Raw genomic sequence first — 23,314 nt, 5'->3', positions numbered from 1 at the left:
AGTACACATTCTTGTTTCAGCCACAACCGTGTATACGCGTACAAACCCACATTAAAGCCATTGTACACTTTCGGTACAGAAAAAAACAAAGTTCACAGATTTACAAATAATTTACAGGGTTCCAGAAGGTAATGGTGAAAGACTTATCTTGAAATATTATTCCATGAAATGCTTTACTTTTGAGAAAACATTAAAACAATATCAATTCTCGATAGCGAGAATTACGGATTAATTACAAACACATGTCATGACACGGCGAAACGTGGGGAAACAAGGTTGGGTTTTCCCGTTATTTTCTCCCGACTCCGATGACCGATTGAGCCTAAATTTTCACAGGTTTGTTATTTTATATATTGTGATACACGAAGTGTGGGACTTGGACAACACTGTTTACCGAAAGTGTCCAATGGCTTTAAAGGACTTTATATTTTATGGAATGAAACAACTTCCCGGTAATTTTGCTGCAGGAATACGGATTGTTTTTCTTCCGTGCAGCAAAATTAAATGAGTGACAAGCCTTTAAGGCCGTGTCCGAATTGGTGGCTACAGCTGCGGCTTCGACTGTAGCTAAGGGTGTTGCCATGGACTACACACCTTAATGGTAGTTGACTTGGAAAACTAGATGTAGCCGTAGCCGTAGCTGTAGCCACTTATTCAAAAACGGCCTTCAAAGGAGGATTTTATCTCAAAGAAAGTCACGCCATTTTGCCCCATTATTTAATTCCTCTTCGTCGACACAATAATCCAGCTATATACCCGTAAAGCGTTTCTTTCATATTTTTATAAGTGCTTTTTGAACAAATTTATGTTCGGTGCACAATCTATAACCCTGTTCAAGATTTTCTAGGACTTTAATTCAATTTCTGAACACAATACGCCTACTAGAAAGGCAATGTAAGATAGAATTATAGACCCATTAGACTAATGGTTTCTGAAATCGTTTCTAGAAAACTGAAATGGTTTGTAAATTATGAGAGCTTAAATTAACACGTCATTCTTGAACAAAGTGGGGGACATGTTATCACGACTGAGCAGGGTATACAGGCTATATATTAAACGTTTAATGGAAAGTGAAATCATTCAGAAACTCTTTGAAACTTGGGCCATGATCCAAACCAAACCTTGGGAGCCGTTGAGAAAAATCAAGGTTTACAATGTGTTTTTTCGATTTTGTTTTGGCCAACCCACAGCCAATTTTGATCTGGACATGTTGACAGATCATCAGTGAAAATATAGGGTTTTTTTGTGGGGGGGGGGGTGCGCTGGTAATACGAACTTTAGAATTTAGAGTGTTGAGCTTCACATGTAAATATAATTTGTTCAATAACTATAACCAATTCTTAAACCATTCAGGTTGGTTGGAGAAGAACTGGTGGCGGGAACCAGACGACTCAATAGACTGCACGGTGGAGCAGATGGACGAGGCAACTGCCAACTACTTCGGTATAGATATTGATACGTTGCCTACTGACAACAATCGGAGACCGTCACTAGCTGGCCTGGTGAGGAAACAAACTACGTTCAAAGCTTTACATTTATTATAATCCAGATCGATCGAGTGAGCCTTTTTGGATTCTGATGTGGGATTTGCATCAGTGTAATATGTTTTAGGTTTTTACCCAGTACACCGATGTGTGTTAGCACTGTTTACCCAGTTTCCCAAGTCCTGTTCAAAAATATCACATGCATATTACTCGGTTGGGCTTCGAACACCATGTGTGTATCTACTTGCCAGGCGGGATTTGTTCTTTAGAGAACTGTCTTGCTATTATACAGTCTCCTGACGATGACTAGAGCAAGCTAGTCGAAACGTTGAGACCAAATTTAAGAACTGACTCCGCGGTTGTACAGTTAATAACAATCCTGTAATCTGAAGTAGTAGTCACAGCAGCATTCTACCTTCCGCCCAGGTAGCAGTTAAAAAGGCAGCGCAGTTCTTTCAGAACAAAGAAGTCTCACAAACAATCTGGAAAATCTCCTCCGCGGTATAGAAGAATATAGCAAGACAGTTCTCTAAAGAACTAACTCTACCTGACAACTTTGATTTTTCATCAAAAAAAGACGTTCATCCTGTGACCCTTACCTTGTACATAGACGAACGTTTACCAACGTTTCTTCATGTCACAGGAGACAATTCACAGGAAACTAGTTCCAGGCAATCTCCTTTAAGAGAACACATTTGAATATTATTCTCAATAATGGGTGGTCGCTTGAAGAATTACTCAATCCTACCAAAGTTGTCTTGGTGCATGCATGTCTTGTATCATGCACTGCAGTTGGTTGCCACAAAGCTACCTGCACAACTAAGTTGTAGATGACCGCGTGGGGACATCAATCCAAAAGTTCACTATACCTCGATTCCACCACTCTATGATTTTAGACAACCAGCGAGTTCTTAAAGAACTTTGGAGCCATTTATGAATCCAGCGACCCGGAGTCCTTGGTCGGGTACCTTGAAACATCCCTCAGTTATGACACTGTCTGGACAGCGGCACTTGCGCTTCAAGAAGCACAGAAACAACTCCTTGAGTTGGGTAAGTACACGTTCCCACAATGTCCGCACAAGACGATGGCCCATTTAAGACCTGATGAATTCATTGTATTATGATTCATTACAAAATAATCATACAGCGGAAACGGACAATTTCTTGCTAAAAATTATGAATTTAGTTTACATTTCCCTCTACAGATAGCTAAGATTTAAATAATGTTTATGGGTTGTTTTCGTTTTATTTCAGAATTGAAAACAAATTGTATAATGAAATTATTCGCCACATACACTCTCCCGTGTCAGAATTAACCCGGATTCCTTGTCTCAGGGACATGACCCGTTTCTGTGTTTGGTTGACCTGGATTCGAGTATAAAACCTCTACAAATTTGATATCATATAAAAGATATACATAAAATAAATTAAGAGTAAGAGCTAATCAAGATGTGCCAAAGTTAGCTCTTATTCTGAATGAATTGTATTATAACTCTACAGAAGTGTATCGAGTGAATAGTGGTATAGAAGACGATTTTCATTTGATATTTGTATACTATATATCAGTATCCAGTTCAGCTCAACTTCATCGTAAAGTTAAAAGGCTGAACTCGTAGTACTTGCGTGGCATTGGAATATCTAATCCAATTAGAAAATAAAACAATTTCTTTCAGTGAATAAATTGACTGAACACCGATGGAGAGTGTCTCTAGTATTTTGCTCTTCAAAAAATAGGCCACAACTTTGGTTGCAAAATAAAACTGATTCCGTCGTGAAGAAGATTATTGTAGTCATCATACAAAACTAGTTTATGCTTTAACAACATAAATGGGTGATGTGATTCCAGCAGTACGAATTCATGTGACCAATTCTTTTTTCTCTCTTCCTTTCCTGACCTACATTAACTTCAATTCAATTCAATACGACGTTTATTCCATACTTTTTGGGAAGTAGTTCAATAAGAGAATTTATCAGTACATTTAGAAATTTAAGGTAACGATATCATAATCTAAGGGTGGCACGGTTGGCTTGTGCGTAAAGCGCTCGCCTCTCACCAAGGTGACCCCGGTTCGATTCCCGGTCGGGGCCATATGTGAGTTGAGTTGTGCGTTGGTTCTCTGCTGTGCCACGAGGGTTTTCCAGACTATCCGGTTTTCCTCCCTCAAGAAAAAATCAAACACTTTCGATCTTGGCTGTGCTCCGTGGTCATAATGGGTTGATGTGGCTGGCAGCTGAATGCGCCCTTGCATGCCTGCTTCTTGAACACGTTGTAGCCGCGTCCTTCGCAATTCAGCTCTTAGCTGCGAGTAAGGACGATTAGCCCCCCAAATTATTATTATTATTATTATTATTATTATAATATTACGCTATAAGTATACAATATAAATTTATTGTTAAAGCAATTAATTAATTAAAGACAGTGTACACTATTGGCAATTGTCAAAGACCAGTCTTCTCACTTGGTGTATCTCAACATATGCATAAAATAACAAACCTGTGAAAGTTTGAGCTCGATCGGTCGTCGGAGTTGCGAGATAACTATGAAAGAAAAAAACACACTTGTCACACGAAGTTGTGTGCTTTCAGATGCTTGATTTCGAGACCTCAAGTTCTAAGCTTGAGGTCTCGAAATCAAATTCGTTGAAAATTACTTCTTTCTCCAAAACTACATCACTTCAGAGGGAGCCGTTTCTCACAATGTTTTATACTATCAACCTCTCCCCATTACTCGTTACCAAGTAAGGTTTTATGCCAATAATTATTTTGAGTAATTACCAATAGTGTCCACTGCCTTTAATAAATAACTAGGAATGAACTTACAAGGGAAGGGCGAGAGCATGGGGTTGTTTTTCTATTCAAAGACGCCATCTGCAAACTACGTTTTATAAACCAATAATAGCTGTGGATGTCCTTGGCGCTATTTCCATCAAACCTTTATGCTTGAGGGAATTGTTTCAGAAGATTCGATTTTCTTATCGACGAGGAAAAGTCAATTTAGCCACCGGCAACCACCAGTGCCCAAATAATTCGGGAAAACAAAACGCAATAAGGCCGCCTTTTTGCCAATAAAAACGTTACGACTATAAGCGGTGTAAATTGATAAACTGTGACAAAGTGTGACACCCCCAGTACTGAACAAAATAGTTGATATGAAATATGTTTTTATACATATATATATTTTTTTTTCATTGAAGAACCTCCAAGGACCTTATCGGATTTTATGTACGACAACGTCACTGCAGATATATTATTCAACATCATAAGCAGGATGACATTTGAAGGCGTCTCGGTAAGTCTGAACATAATCTGCCTTAAAGAGAGGGTACACGTTTGGTAATTGTCAAAGACCAGTCTTCTTACTTGGTGTATTCCAGCATAACCATAAAATAACAAGCCTGTGCAATTTTGGGCCCAATTGGTTATCAAAGTTGTGAGAAAATGATGGAAGAAAAAACACCCTTGTTGGACGAATTTGTGTGCTTTCAGATAGGAATAAAAGACTTCTAGCTAGAAGTCTTTTATTATTTGTGAGAAATTACCTCTTTCTCAAAAACTATGTTACTTCACAGGGAGTCGTTTCCCACAATGTTTTATACTATCAACAGCTCTCCAATGCTCGTTACCAAGTCAGTTTTTAAGTTAAAATTTGTTTTGAGTAATGACCAAACGTGTACCTTCCCTTTAAAGGCACTGGACACTAATATTGGTAATAACTCAAATGTATCAGCATAAAAACTTACCTGGTATACAACGGAGAGCTGTTGATATAGAATAAAACATTGTGAGACACAGCTCCCTCATAAGTAACGTTGGGTTTTTTTTCTTGCAACTTCGATGACCAATTGAGCCAAAATTTCCACAGATTTGTTGTTTTATGCATACGTTAGGGTACACCAACAAGTGAGGACCCTGGTCTTTGACAATAACAAACGTGTCAAATGCATTTAAAGGGATTGTGTACCTTTGGTAATTGGAACCCACTGTGCGTTTCAATTCTATACCCCCAAAAATAACCCGTGAAAATGAAATTTCAGATAGCGTTTTTGAGATATTTAGAATAACAAATTTTATTTTTGTCCAAAACCGTAGATATAATAATAATAACATATATCGAAGTGAAAAGTGTTTCAAATTGCATACTATGGACCCAATGGACCATTCCTTTGTGTTTTATCCATTCACATTAATTTGTGTAAATTTTCTTATTCTGTTTGGTCACTCAGGGACCGGTGAAATTCACATCATCTGGAGACAGGTTGGGTTTGTACGTACTACGACAACTACAAGGCGAGTTCAGCTAATTTGGTTTTTCGTAAAACTTTTAGATTTTCTCATACTTTACAATATTTAGTACTGTTAAAAATGCTTGTTTATTTGGAGAAAGTTTAGTTACCGTATGCTACCAGCTACAGCTACGATTGTATCTGAGGGTATTGCTGAATGACGTCATATATACTTATGACGACGCAGCGATTCAACCGTAGCCGTAGCTACATATTCCAGATTCGGACACGGCCGAAGATTGAGGCCTTAACAATTATTGCCCAACCGAAGTTTGGACAATTTGTGCAATTTGCCTCACTGTGGGACATATTGGGTGCGTTCGTTTAGCTTCCCTGGGTCGACCCCGGTGTGTGGCAGGTTTTTTTTCCAGGACAAACGTGTGCAGATAATTACCCACGTTCGTCCTGGAAGTAAAAACCGCCACACACCGGGGTCGACCCAGGGAAGCTAAACGAACGCACCCATTATACCGTTCTCTTTACAGCTCTTCATGATAGCTCTTCATACCAGTTTGGAAAGAATAAAAACGTAGGCCCCCTTCAGATAACAGTCCGTATCCTGCCACCATTTTTGTTCATTTGTTATGGGGGGAAAACAGTAACCAATTTAATCAAATATGATATATTCCTGTTGGTAACCTCTTGTAAAACTGAGAGTGGCAGGATACGGAAATCTTTCCAAACTAATTCACTTCACATCATCTAAAAAATCAGCACTGGAAATTTAAATACCCTTTTCCCACAAAATGAACAGATGGCGAGATCGTGTCTACGGGAATGATGGACCCAACCAACGGGTCGGGATATGACATAGTCTGGGATGGATACCAATCAGTACAGTGGCAAGGTTCGTATATTACATGCAATTAGTAAAAGTTATGAGCCAATCGCAGTCTACCACCATACAGGAGGTTTATATCCACCGATCTATACTATTATAATGATTAGTAGGGATCAGTGGTTATACGTCTTGTTGATGTGACTTCCTTTTCGGCTTATAGTTAATATTTTTTCATTAACCATAATATTATAACTGTTAACTGGTGTTACAAGTTAGTTGTTGTGCAAATAAATCAAACATTCAAATAAATAAACAAATTGCAGGAATGTTTGTATAATCTTGTTTTGCTGACAATCGATAAGTACCTTCTTGATTTTACGCACCAATTAAGGATACTTTAATCAGATGTCCTGAAATTCGTTGTTAATTTGACTCATTGACTGTGTGATAAGCTGGTCGCCCGCCTGCATAAACCCTCTTTGCGTTATCTGCCAGGTAGCAACCGGCTATAAATAAGTTTTGTTTTTAATAAATAACTCTGCATTTGAATTTATATAAAATCCAGTTTTCCCTAACTTCTAAGAAATTTGAGCGGCCATTGCAAGCTCGTTTACCCGCTGGGATTGTTACAACATTGACTGGTCCGCTGCTTCAATAGACTTGTGGACAAGTCGTTAATGGTCCCACCCCGACTTCTACTCCCCATTAAATGGGATCGTAGTCGTTAGAACAGTAGTCTCGCGGGGCCAGCAGTCTCGCGAAAATACCGCGGGAATTGCGGGGAGAGTCGGAACGCTAAATACCGCAACAGACATTTAACGACTTGTCCACTTCGTGTACTGCCTCAAGGAAATTCCTCTACTCGTTCACAAACGAGCCTTAGTCTGTTCTGTATTTATTGACACACCTGAGACCCACCAGTGTAAATATTCATGGGTCAACCCCTGGAATTGTGAAGCACAGTAAGACCATCTGGAAGACTATGTGGGATTCTTATTTAATCATGTTATCCCTCTGTATATGACTTGTGTGTTAGGCGACTTGCATAAAAAAAAACTAGTCTGAGATTAGTATTGCCAGTTGTCAAATGTCAGGGTTTTAATATAACGTCAAAAATTTACTGTGTGTGTTTCCATAACCTCACAATCTTTACAGGTGGGTCGCCCCCTATTGACTTTAGAATTGAAAGAGAAATCCGCCAGACGGTACAGCCGTCGTTATTCACCACCGGAGTAGTGTTTGCTGTGGCCGGTATCTCCCTGGCATGTGCCCTCTTAGCCTTCAACATTCGCTTCAGGAAGCTACGGTAAGATTAAAGACACTGCACACGTTTGATAATTGTCAAAGACCTGTATTCTTACTTGGTGTACATCTCAACATATACATAAAATAACCAACATGTACAAAATTGTACACAATTGGTCATCGATGATTTGCAAGAGAATATAGAAAGAAAAAATACCCTTGTTTGTGTGCCTCTAGATGCATACTAAAAGGCTTCAGCTGAAGTATTTTATTATTTAAGCGAGTGGTCCATCACCCCCGACATCTAATACAGGAGAATGTGACGCTGGCTGCCTGAAGATACCCTTCTCACGTTTGATTTGTCAAAAAACTAGTATTCTCATTTGGTGTATCGCAACATATGCATTAAGTAACACACCTGTGAAAGTTTGGGCTCAATTGGTCATCAAATTTGCAAGAGAATTGTGCAAGAAAACACCCTTGTTACCGTGTGTGCTTTCATACGCATAGTGAAGGGCTTCAGCTGAAGTCTTTTGTTATTTGAGTAAAAACAAAAAGTCTGTTGATGTAGCACCGCTGAGCAATTCATTTTTATTTAATTTTTTTAAATGCTACGCCTTAAAAAGAGAGTCACTCGAAATGTCGATTCTTTCCGTGGGTGGTTACTGTCTTATATTGCCTATAGTCGAGACTGTTAACATCATTTCAACGTTGTTCTCTTTACACTCTTGGGAAGTGTACCTGCATGCAACGTACCTAATTATTCCCCCGACGTATACTTATTTTTCTTACCTCTAAAAATTTTTTTTTACATAAAAATGATTTATTGACTTCCCATTATGTCGTTCTAAACGAGTCCTTTGCGTCAACTCCCAAATGAATTCAAATTGTCATCCCATAATATTTTTTGTTTCTGGTCGATGACATTAAAGCCATTACACACTTTCGGTAAACAGTATTGTCCAAGTCCCACACTTCGTGTATCACAACTTATATATAAAATAACAAACCTGTGAAAAAATGTTTATCTTCTTAAATTTTGGAATGAATAATGTCCACGAAGGAAAAATAATTGGGATTTTTGTGAAAGTTTTCTACAAAACTCACAGACGCTTCAGTAAATCCGCTATTCATAGCTGAACGAACTTGAAACAAGTTCGGAGTGTAAAAAGAGCACTGGAAAGGGTCGCTTGTTTACGTCAAAGTGAAACTCAATTAGTATCTTAGTCAATTTGGTGACGTATTTGGTTAATGACTCCCTAATAGACCTTGTGCATTGACGTCATCAAGCCGTAATCTTAAAGAGATAACCGGTCATGAAACAATGGAAAGGTATAGATGTGTGAACACTCGGCGCACAGACTGACCAAACCTCTTTTAAGCTTAACCTCCGTAAAAGGGATTTTGTGAAAGTTTTCTTTAAAATACGCACAATAATTAAAGGAACACGTTGCCTTGGATCGGACGAGTTGGTATAAAAAAAAAAGCGTTTGAAACCGTTTGTTATGAAATGTATATGGTTAGAAAGATGTTTTAAAAGTAGAATATAATGATCCACACAAGTATCACTCAAAGTTGCACGGTTTTCTTTTTACGTCGCGAACTATCACGGTCGGCCATTTATGGGAGTCAAAATTTTGACTCCCATAAATGGCCGACCGTGTTATTGGACGAGGTAACAAGAAAACCACGCAATTTTGAGGCATAATTGTGTAGATCATTGTATTCTACTTTTACATTATCTTTCTAACCATATGCATTTTATAACAAACGGTCACAAAACACTTTTCAAAGACCAACTCGACCGATCCAAGGCAACGTGTTCCTTTAAACACTTCATGTCCCTCTAAAAAATGTACAACTGAATTCGAATGTCGACATCATTATCTGCCAAGCTTATTTGCAAGAACTTGTGAGATAAGAAATAAAGTATCATGCTTTTCTTGCTTTCTTTCTTTCTTTGTTTCTTGACCAGAGTGATCAAAATGTCAAGCCCGAACATCAACAACTTGATGCTCATAGGTGGAATATTAGCGTATCTTTCAATCATCTTTCTTGGGATCGATACGGCAATGGTGTCGACGGAAACGTTTCTATGGATGTGCAAGGTATGACAATCATTCTAAAAAACACTCCTTTACTCGTGTGAAAGTATGGATCGGCGTCCATATTGTTAACGATAGTCGTCGACATCGTATCACGAAAAAAAACCTGTTTTGATCCAGATGTATAGACTTACACCAGTCCTTCTGAGTCAGCTTCCAAAACAGTCGATGTTGCGCCCTCTACCAGTGACTACAAAAACCAACATCGCCAAATTAATAAGAAATCATTTTTGGGAGTTGAAAACCTGAACAACTTGGTGTTCTTTTTTTAATAATTATAGTTGTTCATACCCTTCCTTCCCGAGCGCTAGTTCACCTGACCCAAGCTCTGGGGTTGTCAGCAGCAGAGTACCCGGCCATGACACTATAACATGTGACCTGAAGCGAGGCACTTAACCATAATTGCTTCGTAAACCGTAAGGAAGGCAGTACATGCAGGCTCCTAGTGGATGATACTCATGCCCTCATCATTACGGACTGTGAATGGGGTATCCTTGTTTCAGGCCCGGCAGTAGGTGGCAACGTGCCCCTTGTGGCTGTTGATTTGGGTTGCGTATGACGTCATGTACGTACCTGTATGCTAAAAACGTGAGATTTGTTAAAACAACACAATTTTCTGACGTTCACTTTCAAGCATTTTTGCTCACGCAACGTGCAGCTAAACCGCCCTAAAATAATTAAAACAAATCAATGCATTTCCAAATGTCTAATTTTGGAATGCATCTTGCGATTGGTTCACTTTGTGCAAACTTTTCGTTTCAACCTACATTCATTTTTTTGGTCTTCTTTAAGGCGAGGACATGGTGCCTTTCCGTTGGGTTTTCCATGGCCTTCGGGTCCATGTTCAGTAAAACATGGCGAGTGCATAAAATCTTCACCAACAAAACAGCAAGGAAAACGGTAAGAATTTACAGTTATTAAAATGTTTCTCAAAATGCTGTGTACTATCAAAAGTCTCTGACGATGACAAGAGCGAGCTAGTCGAAACGTTGAGACCAATTCAAAAACTGACTCCGCGGTAGAACAGTTAAGAACTTAGAAGTCTCCCAAACATCTGACAGTCCACTCTGCGGTAGTAGAATATAATTATAGCAAGACAGTTCTCTAATAACAAACTCTACCCGGCAAGTAGATACACGCATGGTTTTACCAAAAACCAAATTATAAAAGCTGCTGTCTTCTATAAAAGCAAAGGTTTTTATTGCATTGAATTTTAAAAGTGATTACCAAACGTACACCTTTTCCTTTAATGTTTCTGATTGATTTTTCTCAGGCTGTGAAAGACTTCAGGTTATTTAGTTTCGTTGCCAGTCTGATTCTTGTTGATGTTTTGCTCGTTGTTCTGTGGGAGACGTTCGATCCTCTGCAGGCCAAGGAGAAACATGGATTGGAACAAGTAAGAAAATATTAGTTTTCAGATGAAGGTACGAATACCACAATTTCCCTGTATAAATACAGATGGGTTGCTCATTACGTCATTGACCTACATCTTTGATTTAAACCAATGGAAAAGTGCACGCGTGTACGTGCTGCGCCTAAAGCCCGGTTCATACTTCCTACGAATGCGAATGCTAAGCGAATCTTGACGTAAACGTGACGTCACAACCCTCCTTTCGCAGCGATATTCGCAAGTGAGTTGCCCACAGTTCAACTCAGTGCGAATTTAGTTGCAAATTTGTGACGTCAACATTCGTATCGCATTCGCATTCGCAGGAAGTATGAATTGGGTTTTACCTCCCAGCCAACGATAGCCTTTCACGTGTGCATGTTTCATCAAAGACGGCGGTCAATGCAAGAGATCCAGAGAAGACCAATTCACCCCACTCTCTGAAAACTCATTTACATAATTATGAGAATAATTAGTGCTCTCAATCAAAATAATTCAGAATCTTTTGGTTCTCCTGCATGACACCTGAACTTTTTTATTCTGCTACATTACACACGTGATGCAAAGCACCAGGTTCCACCGTAAATTTTCCATCCCAAAAGGAGGATATTGTAATATAAAAAAAATAGTTTTAATTGTTTACGTTATAACGCAATGAACAACATAATTATCTTTTAGGGTTATATAATGAAAGTTTCTTTATGCTTTCCATATTGATGAGGTGGATGACGAAAACGATGACATCATCTACACGCCAGTACGTATTATGTGCGAGTCTGCGCACCAGATATATTGGATCGGTTCCTTCTACGTCATAGACGGACTGTTGCTGGTTTTTGGCGCCTTTTTGGCTTGGGAGACTCGAACTGTATCAATCCAAGCTCTGAATGACTCTAAGTTTATTGGTAAGTAGTTTTGTGTCTGCCGGTTTTGCAGACACACGGGCCGCACACTCTCTTCATAAATTTAGTTGTATGCTGAAAGCAAACCATAGGTTTCATCAGAGATTCGAGGTTTGCCACCATGCTCTTGATCTATTAAACAAAAACATTTTCTGTGGTGCATTTCTATTCCGCAAGTTTGTATAACTATAGATGCATTGTATATTACGTCATAGGTTCTCGTCAAAGGAAGCTTCGTCTGTATTTGTCTGAAAGTTGTGCGTTGCGTGCACAAATTATTGTTTGATTTATGCGTTAAGGTTGTATATATTATGTGTCATGTCACTAGAGGCAATTTACAGGCAACCAGTCCAGTCAATCTTCAAGAAGAAAAGGCATTCACATTTTTGACTGTTCATATTTTTATACTAATTGTCCACTGCCTTTAATCCACAGGTGTTTGCATCTACAATATATTGATATTCTCCGTCATCGGGGCACCGATATCATTCGTCCTGGAGGATAGAAACGCCCTCTACGCCTTGGTGGCTGGTTTGATCTGGCTAGCAACCACTCTCACACTATGTGTGATATTTATTCCTAAGGTACATTTTGTTACTTGGTTTTATCCTAACACCGATGTGTGTATAAGCACTGTATACTCAGTGTTTTCCCGAGCTATGTGAACAAAACACAGGCATATTATTACCATAGGGTGTGTTTCGAACCAATTACAGTCGCAAATCATTTTGATGTTGTCTCCATGTGACCTGTGGGTGGATTTCACAAAGAGTAAGGACTAGTCTTATCTCGAGTTAGGACGAGTACTCGTCCCAACTTAGGACAGCCATGCGGTTTTTATATCTCCTAGAACTAGTCCTAACGACCCCAGGCTCCCTTGACTAAAAAAAGGATATTACACGCATGACGTCATTAAGTAAGGCTATCTTAAAGGGAAGGTACACTATTGGTAATTGTCAAAGACCAGTGTTCTCACTTGGTGTATCTCAACATTATGCATAAAATAACAAACCTGTGAAAATTTGAGCTCGAAGTTGGGAGAAATGATGATAGAAAAAACACCCTTGTTGGACGAATTTGTGTGCTCCAGATAGGAATAAAAGACTTCTAGCTATAAGTATTTTATTATTTTAGTAGGAAATTACCTCTGTTTCAAAATCTATGCTACTTCACAGAGGGAGCCGTTTTTCACAGTGTTTAATACTATCAACAGCTCTCCAATGCTTGTTACCAAGTCAGTTGTTAAGTTATTATATGTTTTGAGTAATTACCAAACATGTACCTTCCCTTTAAGGCCCGTCCCTGTGCTCAGAGCATACACACACGTCCTTTTCGAATCACGGCTTCGGCTTTGGATTCGGTTTCCTCGGGCTCCGTTCTCTCGTCCGAAGCCATGAGCGCATATTATTACATCATGCTCTGTATCCACCGTGGGGGACGTAGAGCCACCCAATTCAAAGCTGTGCTCTAAAAGGATAATGTTATTCGAAACTAAGACCATATAACAGAACGGAGCCAGTAATTTTATTCACTGATTTGAACGCTCCTCTGCGAATAAATACATCAGTGATGTAAGCTTTTGTTCTGTTTTGTCTGAGGAGCTGTCACAATGTTTGAACGCTTGCTTTGTGACAATTATTAACTCAATGTTATTCATCTGCAGATAAAAATGAGGAATAGCATTATACCAGCTCATAATCGCAACAACACGATGATCTCAACAAACACACTGACCCAAGACCGTCAAATAAGAAACTTGGTTGATACACAGAAAGATGAACTGCAGCTATTGCGTCAGGAAATACTGCAGCTCAAAATGGTAAATAGGAAATTATCGGTGAGTATTATTTAGAAGAATAAATATCACTATAATTATAGCTTTAACTGCTCATTAGTACATGTATTTGCATGCACAAATCTAATTGAAAAACTGTGTTCAGTTTACATAATATAGAGAATCAAAGCACTGTCGGCAATGGACACTATTGGTAGTTAACATAATTGTTAGCATAAAAACTTACTTAGTGATGAGCAATGGAGAGCTGTTGGCACTATAAAACAATGTGAGAAACGGCTCCTTCTAAAGTAACGTAGTTTTTGAGACAGAAGTAATTTCTCACTAAAAAATAGCACACAACTTGTGCGACAAGGGTTTTCTCTTCTTCCATTATTCTCTCACAATTTCGACAACCGTTTAGTTCAAATTTGTACAGTTGTTATTTTGTGTATTATGTTGAGATACACTAAGTGAAAAAACTGGTCTTTGATAATATTATCAAAGGTGTCCAGTGCCTTTCAGGAAACTAGTGCTTTATTAACGTGAGATAGGGGACTCATGCATTGTTCATCTTCTATTTCTTGGGGACTCCATCTTTTGGATGGAGATAAATGTAAACACTAATGTTTCAGAGCATTCATTTTTTTTTAATGAATGCCCTACGGCCCTACCTTATTCAAGAACAATTTCAGAGTCCTGTTAATATTCAACGTTGGTTATATTTATTCCTCCACAGTCTGGCAGAAAACATCAAGAACTAGGTGACCCAAATCAGACTGATGACACGCTATGAACCAATCCATCTCCAACAGAGAGTAGGCCCCTATCATGATGAAACGGTTATACTAGAAGTCTTAATTCATTGTGTGGAAGGAAATGGAGCACTCCAGTCTGCCTGCGAGTAGCGAGAGGAAGCTACAACTTTTGGCGTTTTCGCGCCATGTATATGTCTTTATTTTTGTGATGTTGGATGGGCAACTAATCAGTCGTGGTCAAGTTGCGTTTTCCCCATTAAAAAAGCACTGTCGTTTCATGATGTCGCTTTTAACCAGGACTCTGTTTAGGAAGAACACTTAAAATTAGAAGTACTTTCCAATCGCTTTCTGGTGACTCTTTTGCGGCTTTTTTGTCGTATACACCCATCTTGACCGGTAGTTTCTGGAATGAATAATGCGCATTTTAAAAGTTTACCTTTTACGCCCAGGTTCATTACGTTCAGTTCAAAAGAAAAAAATGTTTCTAAATTCACTCCGTAATGAGGCACATTGGAAGTGAATGTACATCTCGAGTGTGTTTAAAGCCGGACTGAAATTTTGCTACAAAATCAACCACAGTTTTGTTTATCTTTATCTAAAAAAGTTTTCTAATATACCACTCCATTGACTTGCATTGCAGGTTGTCACCTCGAATGTTTCAGACGGGCTGGATTTATCTAGTGCCGGCAAGAACCTTGTTTTGTTTACTAATAAAACATCATTCCACTCCATATATGCACATTGCACGCGTGTGAACAATAAAATAAAAGACTGCATTTTGTACAACCTTCAACACTGTAAGTAAGACTTGTAAGAGGCCCCAACATGGAATCAACCATGCACCAGCACTCTTGTTTGCGTTTTCCTACCCCAAATAAATAAATTAAAAAACCTTGAAACAACAAAAATGATACCTTTTCTCTGTGTCCCAATATGATTGTGTGGTTGTTTTTCAATATTTACGCAGAATGGGTTCAAAAACCAGGCGGTGTCCCAGCCGGGAATTCTGTCTGCCGGAGATTCTGTCCCCAATGGGAAATTAACATAATTTATGGGCTGAGCAGGATGAGTCAAAAGAGGGCGCAATCAGAAGAAGTTTGCATACAGTTTCTCCGGGGACAGAATCTCCTACTGCACACCGGTGTCGCATGTAATTATGTGCTCTATGCAATACTATCTGGAGGACAGTATTGCATATGCAATAATGTCCGCCGGACGGTTTTGCATATGCAATCGTGTTCGCCCGGACGCTGTTGCATAGTGCAATTGTGTCCGCCAGGATACATTTGCATATGCAGTTGTGTCCGCCCCCGTGCAAAACCGTCCTTGCAGTAAATTAAACGCCCTTGGTTGACGGAACAAGCTTGCCATTTTTTTGCAAGCTAAAAAAGTGCATGTCATGAATGACATGGGAAAAGTTCGGCCGTTGGGCATTCGCTGCAATCATAAAAATACGTGAATATTCATGCTGCATATACGTAGGTTCAGTGGCGCGCACATGTACGGTCATGTACATGTCCACCGGACGGTTTTTGCGTAGCCCCGGACACGATTGCATATGCAAAAGTGTCCGGAGCGGACAGTATTGCATGGCGGACACAATTGTATCTGACACCGGCCGATGCATGTTTCTATTTGATTTGTTTAATCATTTACGAGCAAGTGCATTAAACTGACAATTATGGAAATTCTATGTTCCTGATGATTTATCGATTGTGAATCGATCTTTGTTGAATAGACCATAGAGTGAGGACAATGGGAGACTTTCTGGGACGATAGAGGGCAACAGACTTACCGGGTAAATCCATTGTTCTCAGAATTATGCGCATGTTCAGAACTACGTAAACAATGGAAATTTACCCGGTATGTCTGCTGCCGCCTAGCGTTGGAAAGTCTCCTATTGACAAATGGTCAACTCAAAAGTGTTTGATTGAATTTTAGCGGCACTTTTTGACACACCTGAATCATTTCCACAACCCACTTTTACGCCCCACGAGAGGGCGCAGTTGTTATAACGTACACTGAACGTACACCTTGTGTAATCAATACGTATTTGCGTACTGTCATTTGTGGTACCAGACTACATTAAGTCATGGAGGTAGAGTTCAATGCGTGGTCGTCTGCAAAAACGTGCGTCTTCGCAAGAAAACAACAAACTGACAAGAATTTTAGAATTATAAGGTTTGTAGGGTGTACAATCTATCAAATATGAGCTATACGTTATGTTAATATAATATTTGTGAGTGACAGTTGCAGGGCTCAATTTTTGGGGGAAAAATCCACAACACAAGACCACAAGTTGTGGGGCCAATACCAACCATGGAGGAAGCTGAAATAGCTTCCTCCATGGTAATACCGACAACTCACGACAACAATTTTTAAATGCACTTTAACAAAACATTTGAACATAAGTCAACCGTTAAATATATGCACAAGAGTCGCATCTAAAAGACACATCTAACTCACTTTTAAACTGTTGAAAATTTTGTTCTAATTTAACTGTAAAAAAGGTGTTTTTACCCCAAATTTATTAGCAAACGGAAATATTCGCCATGTTGTCTTTCAACCTACTTGGACGATTCTATTACACCGCAGGGGGCATGGGTAATTTCTGAGGGCTGAGTTGTATTTTTTTCTTTTTGGTTTTAGATGCTGTTTTTTGTTTTCTTTCTTGTTAGCAACTAAGCCGACACTCTGGAATTTAATAAAAGGGAATATTTAAATATAATATTTTTTTACACTCTCTGGGGACTATGCGAGGCACATAAAATGGTAAATAACCATCTTGCATATTGTATCACCCCTGCGGTGTAATGGAATCGTCCAAGTACAACGAAAGACAACATGGCGGATATTTCCGTTTGTTACTAAATTCGGGGTTAAAAACACTTTTTGTACACTTAAAAATATAATTTTTCAACAGTTTGAAAGTGATTTGGGTGCATATGACTCCGGTCCGGTTGATTTATGTTCAAATGTTCTGTTAAAGTGCATTTAAAAATTGTTGTCATGAGTTGTCGTGAGGGGTCGTGAGTTGTCGTGAGTTGTCGGTATTTAGTGCGACCGTCACAGCGTGCAACAATTGTATACTGTAACCCAGAGATTTTGTCCCCCTTACAACTGTGTCCCAACTATTTTTGAAACTTGAAAACACAGCACACTCTTTTGGATCATCCTCCTTTCAGAGCAGGTTAATTTTCAATAATGGGGGACAGGAAGCTCCGGGGGACAGATTTCTTAGGACACTGGCAATAATAGTACTCACTTTGTCACTGCCTTGTTTTATTATACTAAAAGTTCAGATTGCTAACTTTTTTCAAACTGAAAATTTACCAAATTCTGTATACGACATGTTGTTATGTTTCAGAACGTCATCAAAATGAACTCTCGGTTGATTGGGAATATTGAGAACATGGAGGTGGACAGAATTCCATCTGCAGAATTGGAGAAACTTGGTGAGAAAAATGCTGATTTCTGATTCAGAATTTCTTAAAGCTATAATACAGTGTAGCTTGTTTACACACTATACTAAATTTGTTGCAGACTTTTACCTGGGAAATGATCTATACAAACAAAGACAAAATTAACCTTGAACTAGTTCATCTGAACTACTGATAATTAAATCATGAATTATGAGGTTTTTTTAATCCAAATAAAAGTTGAAGTTTTCACTGTTATTTAAAGGGTATGTAATTTTTTCCCAACAAAAAACACAATGTCCACAGATTTACATTAAACTTACACAGTTTGAAGATTATGATAGTAGAAAGCTTTCCTTGAAATTTTACTCACTGAGGTGCTGTATTTTTGAGAAATGAGTAAAGTTGATAATTTTTGTCTCAGTTTTAGCATGTAAAAACGTATTAACCAGTTATGCTATGGTTTTGGTATAATATCATCACTGGTTAAAGGGGATTTTACATGCTAAAATAATTTGGGTCTCATATGAGACCAAAATTAGTTTGTGACTTGTTTTACTAATTTTTTCAAAAACTACACAACCTTAGTTAGTAATATTTGAAGGGAAGCTTTCCACTATCATTATATTCAAATCCTGTAAGTTTAATGTAAATCTGTGGACTTTTTGAAAAAGTACCCGAATCCTTTAAGTTACGTTTTACTCTAAAGTTAGGAGCTTCATCAAGCTGACAATAATGTACGATGCTCAACTGCCTTTTATACCCTTTCTTTGTCTACATAGAGGGCACTGTACACGTAGGTGTGGGTTGGACTAGTTGGTCATAATGTTCAAATCACACTCAACAAAGACGAGTTTTATACCAAGTTGTCTCTTCCACCTGGCTACACTCTTCACTTCATGTAGTTCGTATCGGAACTAATCTTTCAGAAAAAAAACATTTCAGTCTGTAATAATTTCAAAGACAATCAAATAACCTAGCACTTGAAGATTTTATTTTAAAATTCTTCTATTTTTGTAGGTTGGGTGGTTCATCAGTATTTGAAACTACTGAATGGGAAGAAATTCACATTCCAAACCCCTCAAGAGAAAACTCTTATACCCATCATCAGGTTTTTTCAAGTATGCATGTAGGCTCTGGACTCCAGTGGTGCCGATTTCACAAAGCAAAAAAGTTCATTGAAAGACAAATTGTCTGCAGTATCACCATAGTAATTTGTATTATGACATCACACTTTACTTAGCAACTTCAGTTGATTTGCAGTTAAGATCCATCTTAATGAAATCGACCCCTGAGCGGTAAACCCCCACAACTGTTTCACCATCTATTTTGCTTCTCTTTTATCTTTGGGCATTCAGCCGATTCAAGTGATCTGAAAGCGATGTTATGTAACAAGCATCTACAGCGATTACTTCTTGAGGTTGACAAAGCAAAGGACAAGGCTGGGATGATAGAGGGCCTCATGCATGAACCATTATTTGTTGAGTTTGCCGATCAGTGCCTTGCAGTTGTTGCCCCGGACAGTGCGGAAAAGTCGAGGAAGGACGGAACAACATAACAGTAAAGCCTAAGTGGAAAAATGGTAATCTAAAATTAAGAATTTGTTTCTTTCTTTTTTTCATTTATCATTCAAGCACTTTTTAGTGAATCAAACCTAATCAATATGTATAAATACGTGTTTGCATTGGATGCTCTAGAAATGTGCAGGGTCCAATTTCATGGAGCTGCTGAAACATAAAAAGTACCTTAGCACAGCAAAATTATGCTTGCCAGAACGGGGTATACTAGCCAAGATACCATGTCACATTTACAATTTTTGACTGGTATCCTGCTCATCTCTGGTAAGCAGAAAATTGTTCTAAAAAGGGTCTGGGTACTTTTTGTAGGACAAAAAACACAATGTCCACAGATTTACATTAATCTTACACAGTTTGAAGATAATGATAGTAGAAAGCTTCCCTGAAAATATTACTTGCTGAGGTGCTGTAGTTTTTGAGGATTGAGTTAAACAATGTCATGAAAATAATATTTGTCTCAGTGATCATGAGACGAAAATTATTTTAGCCTGTAAAAACTTATATTTTAAGGAATGCTTACTTACTACTATCATTATCTTCACACGGTGTTTTGTGTTACAAAAAGTACCAAATACTTTAAGCAGGGGCTTTTGCTGAAGCAGTAAAAAAACAAAAACAAAAACAGGAAATATTTGTTAATACTGATGTGAAGTGGTTGACCCTAATCACCCCCCCCACTAAAAAATGACCAGGTGTTTCTGTTTAATCAAGATCCATGTTTATCTGATCACCATTACCATGTGGTTAGGCATACCCACTGTAATCAAAGGAGTCCAAAGGTTTTGGGTGTGAGTGACCATGTGGTGGACTTTGTGTGGGTCACAATAAATATTCCCATCTATCTACAAAATGATGATGGGAATCAGCCAAATATGCCCTATGCTAGCATTAAAGGCACTGGACACCATTGGTAATTACTCAAAATTAACTGCTAGCATTAAAGGCACTGGACACCATTGGTAATTACTCAAAATTAACTGCTAGCATTAAAGGTAGTGGACACTATTGGTAATTACTCAAAATAATTATTAGTGTAAAACCTTTCTTGGTGACAAGTAATGGGGAGAGGTTGATGGTATAAAACATTGTGAGAAAATGCTCCCTCTGAAGTGCCATAATTTTCGAGAAAGAAGTAATTTTCCATGAATTTGATTTTGAGACCTCACTTGAGACACACATCTTCGTGTGACAAGGGTGTTTTTTCTTTTATTGTTATCTCGCAAGTTCGATGACCAATTGAGCTCAAATTTTCACAGGTTAGTTATCTTATGCATATGTTGAGATACACTAACTGTAAAGGCTAGTCTTTGACAATTACCAATAGTGTCCACTGCCTTTAAACAAATTACCCAGTTGTGAGAAATGTAGAGAGGCTGATAGTATCAAACATTGTAAGAAACGGCTCCCTCTGAAGTAACACAGTTTTTGAGAAAGACGTCATTTCTCCAACAAATATTTTAGGCATCTGATGAAAGCACACAAATTTGTGCAACAAGGGTAACTTTCATTAATCTCTTGCAAATTCGATGACAAGTTGAGTCAAAATTTGCACAGATTCTTTATTGTATGCATAGGGTTGGGATTCACCAAGTGAGAACTGGTCTTTGACATTTACCAAACGAGTCCAGTGCGTTTAAGCACCTTCAATGCCTTGGTGCCCTTGAAATACTCCAGTAGAAATTTACAATTTCCTCATCAGGTGCCCTTTACCAAGGAGAAAATTCCTTGGTGCCTGTGTCCTTTTAATTACGAAAGACACATGCCTGTGGTATGTTAATCTAAAGGTTGTGGGTTCAAATCTCATTTTATAATTTTTTTTTCTTCAACACGAAATTTACTTACAGAATATTGCCTTTTTAAATTTTTTTTATTTAGCTGCCTGAGTCAACCCTCTGAATTCAACAAGGGTAACCGTTGAAAGGACTTCATGAGCAGCTATTACCAAGGAGGTTCTCCAAATCTAGCTGCAAGGTGGAGCTTAACTGGACTTGAGATCGGAAACTGGTCCAGAGGTCGCCCCCTTTATATACATCAGAGTCTTGAGTCAAAACCCTTGGAGGAGTTGTGAAAGCTTAGAACGCTGTATTGAGTCATCCTGCTGGGTGGATATGAGAGAGGACTGATGATGGAAAGGTTCAAACATATTGGGCTTGCTCGTGTTTGCCGGCCCAGATAAGTACTCATCAATTGTTTATGGATAATAGTTTCATAGGATATGAAATTTGGTTGCTTGACGTGATGGGATTTTAATTTTTGAGTTAGTCTTCCCGGTCTGACCACTCGATATCATCCACTTTGGCTGTGAATGGTTGATAAACAAGGCCAACCTGCAATATGATATTTTGTGCTGAATGCATCTAGACAGTACACAGTTAACCCTCTTACTGTCTGACCATTCAATATCGTCCACTGTGGATATGAGTAGTAGATAAACTATGCCAGCCTGCAATATTATTTTGTGATGTGGGAAATTCTATAAATGTAACACTCTGGAAAGTCAGTATAAGTCTCATTCAACGGCAAACATTTTCAAATTTTCAGGATTAACCATTCTTGTGCGATCACAATTCGTCAGCCAATTTCATAGCGCTGCTTAACGATCAGCAATTTCTTTTGCTAACTATAGCAGAAAATTTTGCTTTAAAAGAGTAAGCAGATTTCACAGGTTTGCAAGAAAATTAGGCCACCAGCTTGTGTGTTCTGCTTGAATTAACATTATAACATCATTAATTTTCATCCAATAAGCACTGGTTAGTATGCCTTTTTGTGTGCTTAGGCCGATGGTTAGCAGCGCTTCGAGATGGAATCTCGTACAGTAAGCACAAAAAAAAATGACCGTTAAGCAGCTTTTTGAAATTGGCTCTTTCTTGTTTTACCTATCTGTAATAGCCACAGCATAGTTATAAATTTAACTCTGAAACCTAACTGATCTGGAAGGGTCATAGATGGGTAACTACTCTAAATATGATGAGAAGCACTGCAGCTGTTGACTGATAGTGGAAACTAGGAGAAAGGATTCTCTTAAAAGTAAATACGCTTTGTTAACCACCCGGTTTAAAACCACCAAATCTACTCACAAGAGATATTCACATGGTGTTACCGCAAACCTCTCTTAGTCAGATGTTAGTTAGTAATGAGTTTGAATAGCTTTTTAACCCCCAAATCATTTGAATGTTGAGAAACAAATCATGCATGAATTGTTTCTCAGATATCAGAGGGTTGGCATGGTTGGAAGCCATAGACACGGTTGGTATCCACTGTCACCTCACTAAATGTGGATGGACTCAAGGTTCTTGTGAAAAAACACCCTGACAGTTTTCTCAGAAAGGAGACATTCAGCTGAAACTTTCACATGTGACTTTTATTGTATCTTTCTTTATAAGCTTGCCTTAGAGCAGCAATACATTTTTGAGGTATGGCGGACACAATGCTACAACACTGTAAAGTTGTGCTAAATGTGTACGTATTGACCATAGAAATAGAATGTATGTTATTCAGTGAAGTGCGCATTTTAGGCGACGCGGCAGTTAAACGTAAACCTAATGACCACAAACATGGTGAGCGTGGCATCAGTTGCGGCGTGTGACGCGCGCGTATCG

At 38.6% G+C, this 23,314-nt stretch overlaps 1 protein-coding gene across 3 annotated transcripts in view; it reads left to right on the top strand.

Annotated features, from left to right (window-relative positions):
- Positions 1-14,786, top strand: part of LOC117290412 (gamma-aminobutyric acid type B receptor subunit 1-like) — a 44,540-nt gene extending 29,754 nt beyond the window's left edge. The window contains exons 6-18 of one of the 3 annotated variants that reach the window (XM_033771801.1): positions 1,354-1,502; positions 2,381-2,534; positions 4,679-4,773; positions 5,708-5,771; positions 6,522-6,614; positions 7,704-7,854; positions 9,769-9,901; positions 10,691-10,798; positions 11,172-11,294; positions 12,007-12,190; positions 12,623-12,771; positions 13,851-14,024; positions 14,701-14,786. In XM_033771801.1, coding sequence (XP_033627692.1) covers positions 1,354-1,502; positions 2,381-2,534; positions 4,679-4,773; positions 5,708-5,771; positions 6,522-6,614; positions 7,704-7,854; positions 9,769-9,901; positions 10,691-10,798; positions 11,172-11,294; positions 12,007-12,190; positions 12,623-12,771; positions 13,851-14,024; positions 14,701-14,757 — 1,634 coding nt within the window. In that variant the 3' untranslated portion in view covers positions 14,758-14,786. The remainder of the gene's footprint in view (positions 1-1,353; positions 1,503-2,380; positions 2,535-4,678; positions 4,774-5,707; positions 5,772-6,521; positions 6,615-7,703; positions 7,855-9,768; positions 9,902-10,690; positions 10,799-11,171; positions 11,295-12,006; positions 12,191-12,622; positions 12,772-13,850; positions 14,025-14,700) is intronic. The other 2 variants (XM_033771802.1, XM_033771803.1) reach the window with 2 other exon arrangements.
- Positions 14,787-23,314: the final 8,528 nt, after the last annotated feature.

The sequence above is a fragment of the Asterias rubens genome, chromosome 5, assembly GCF_902459465.1.
Source record: "Asterias rubens chromosome 5, eAstRub1.3, whole genome shotgun sequence".
NCBI classification, from domain to species: Eukaryota; Metazoa; Echinodermata; class Asteroidea; order Forcipulatida; family Asteriidae; genus Asterias; species Asterias rubens.
The sequence above is the reverse complement of the archived record's forward strand: the minus strand, read 5'-3'. Positions and strand labels throughout refer to the sequence as shown.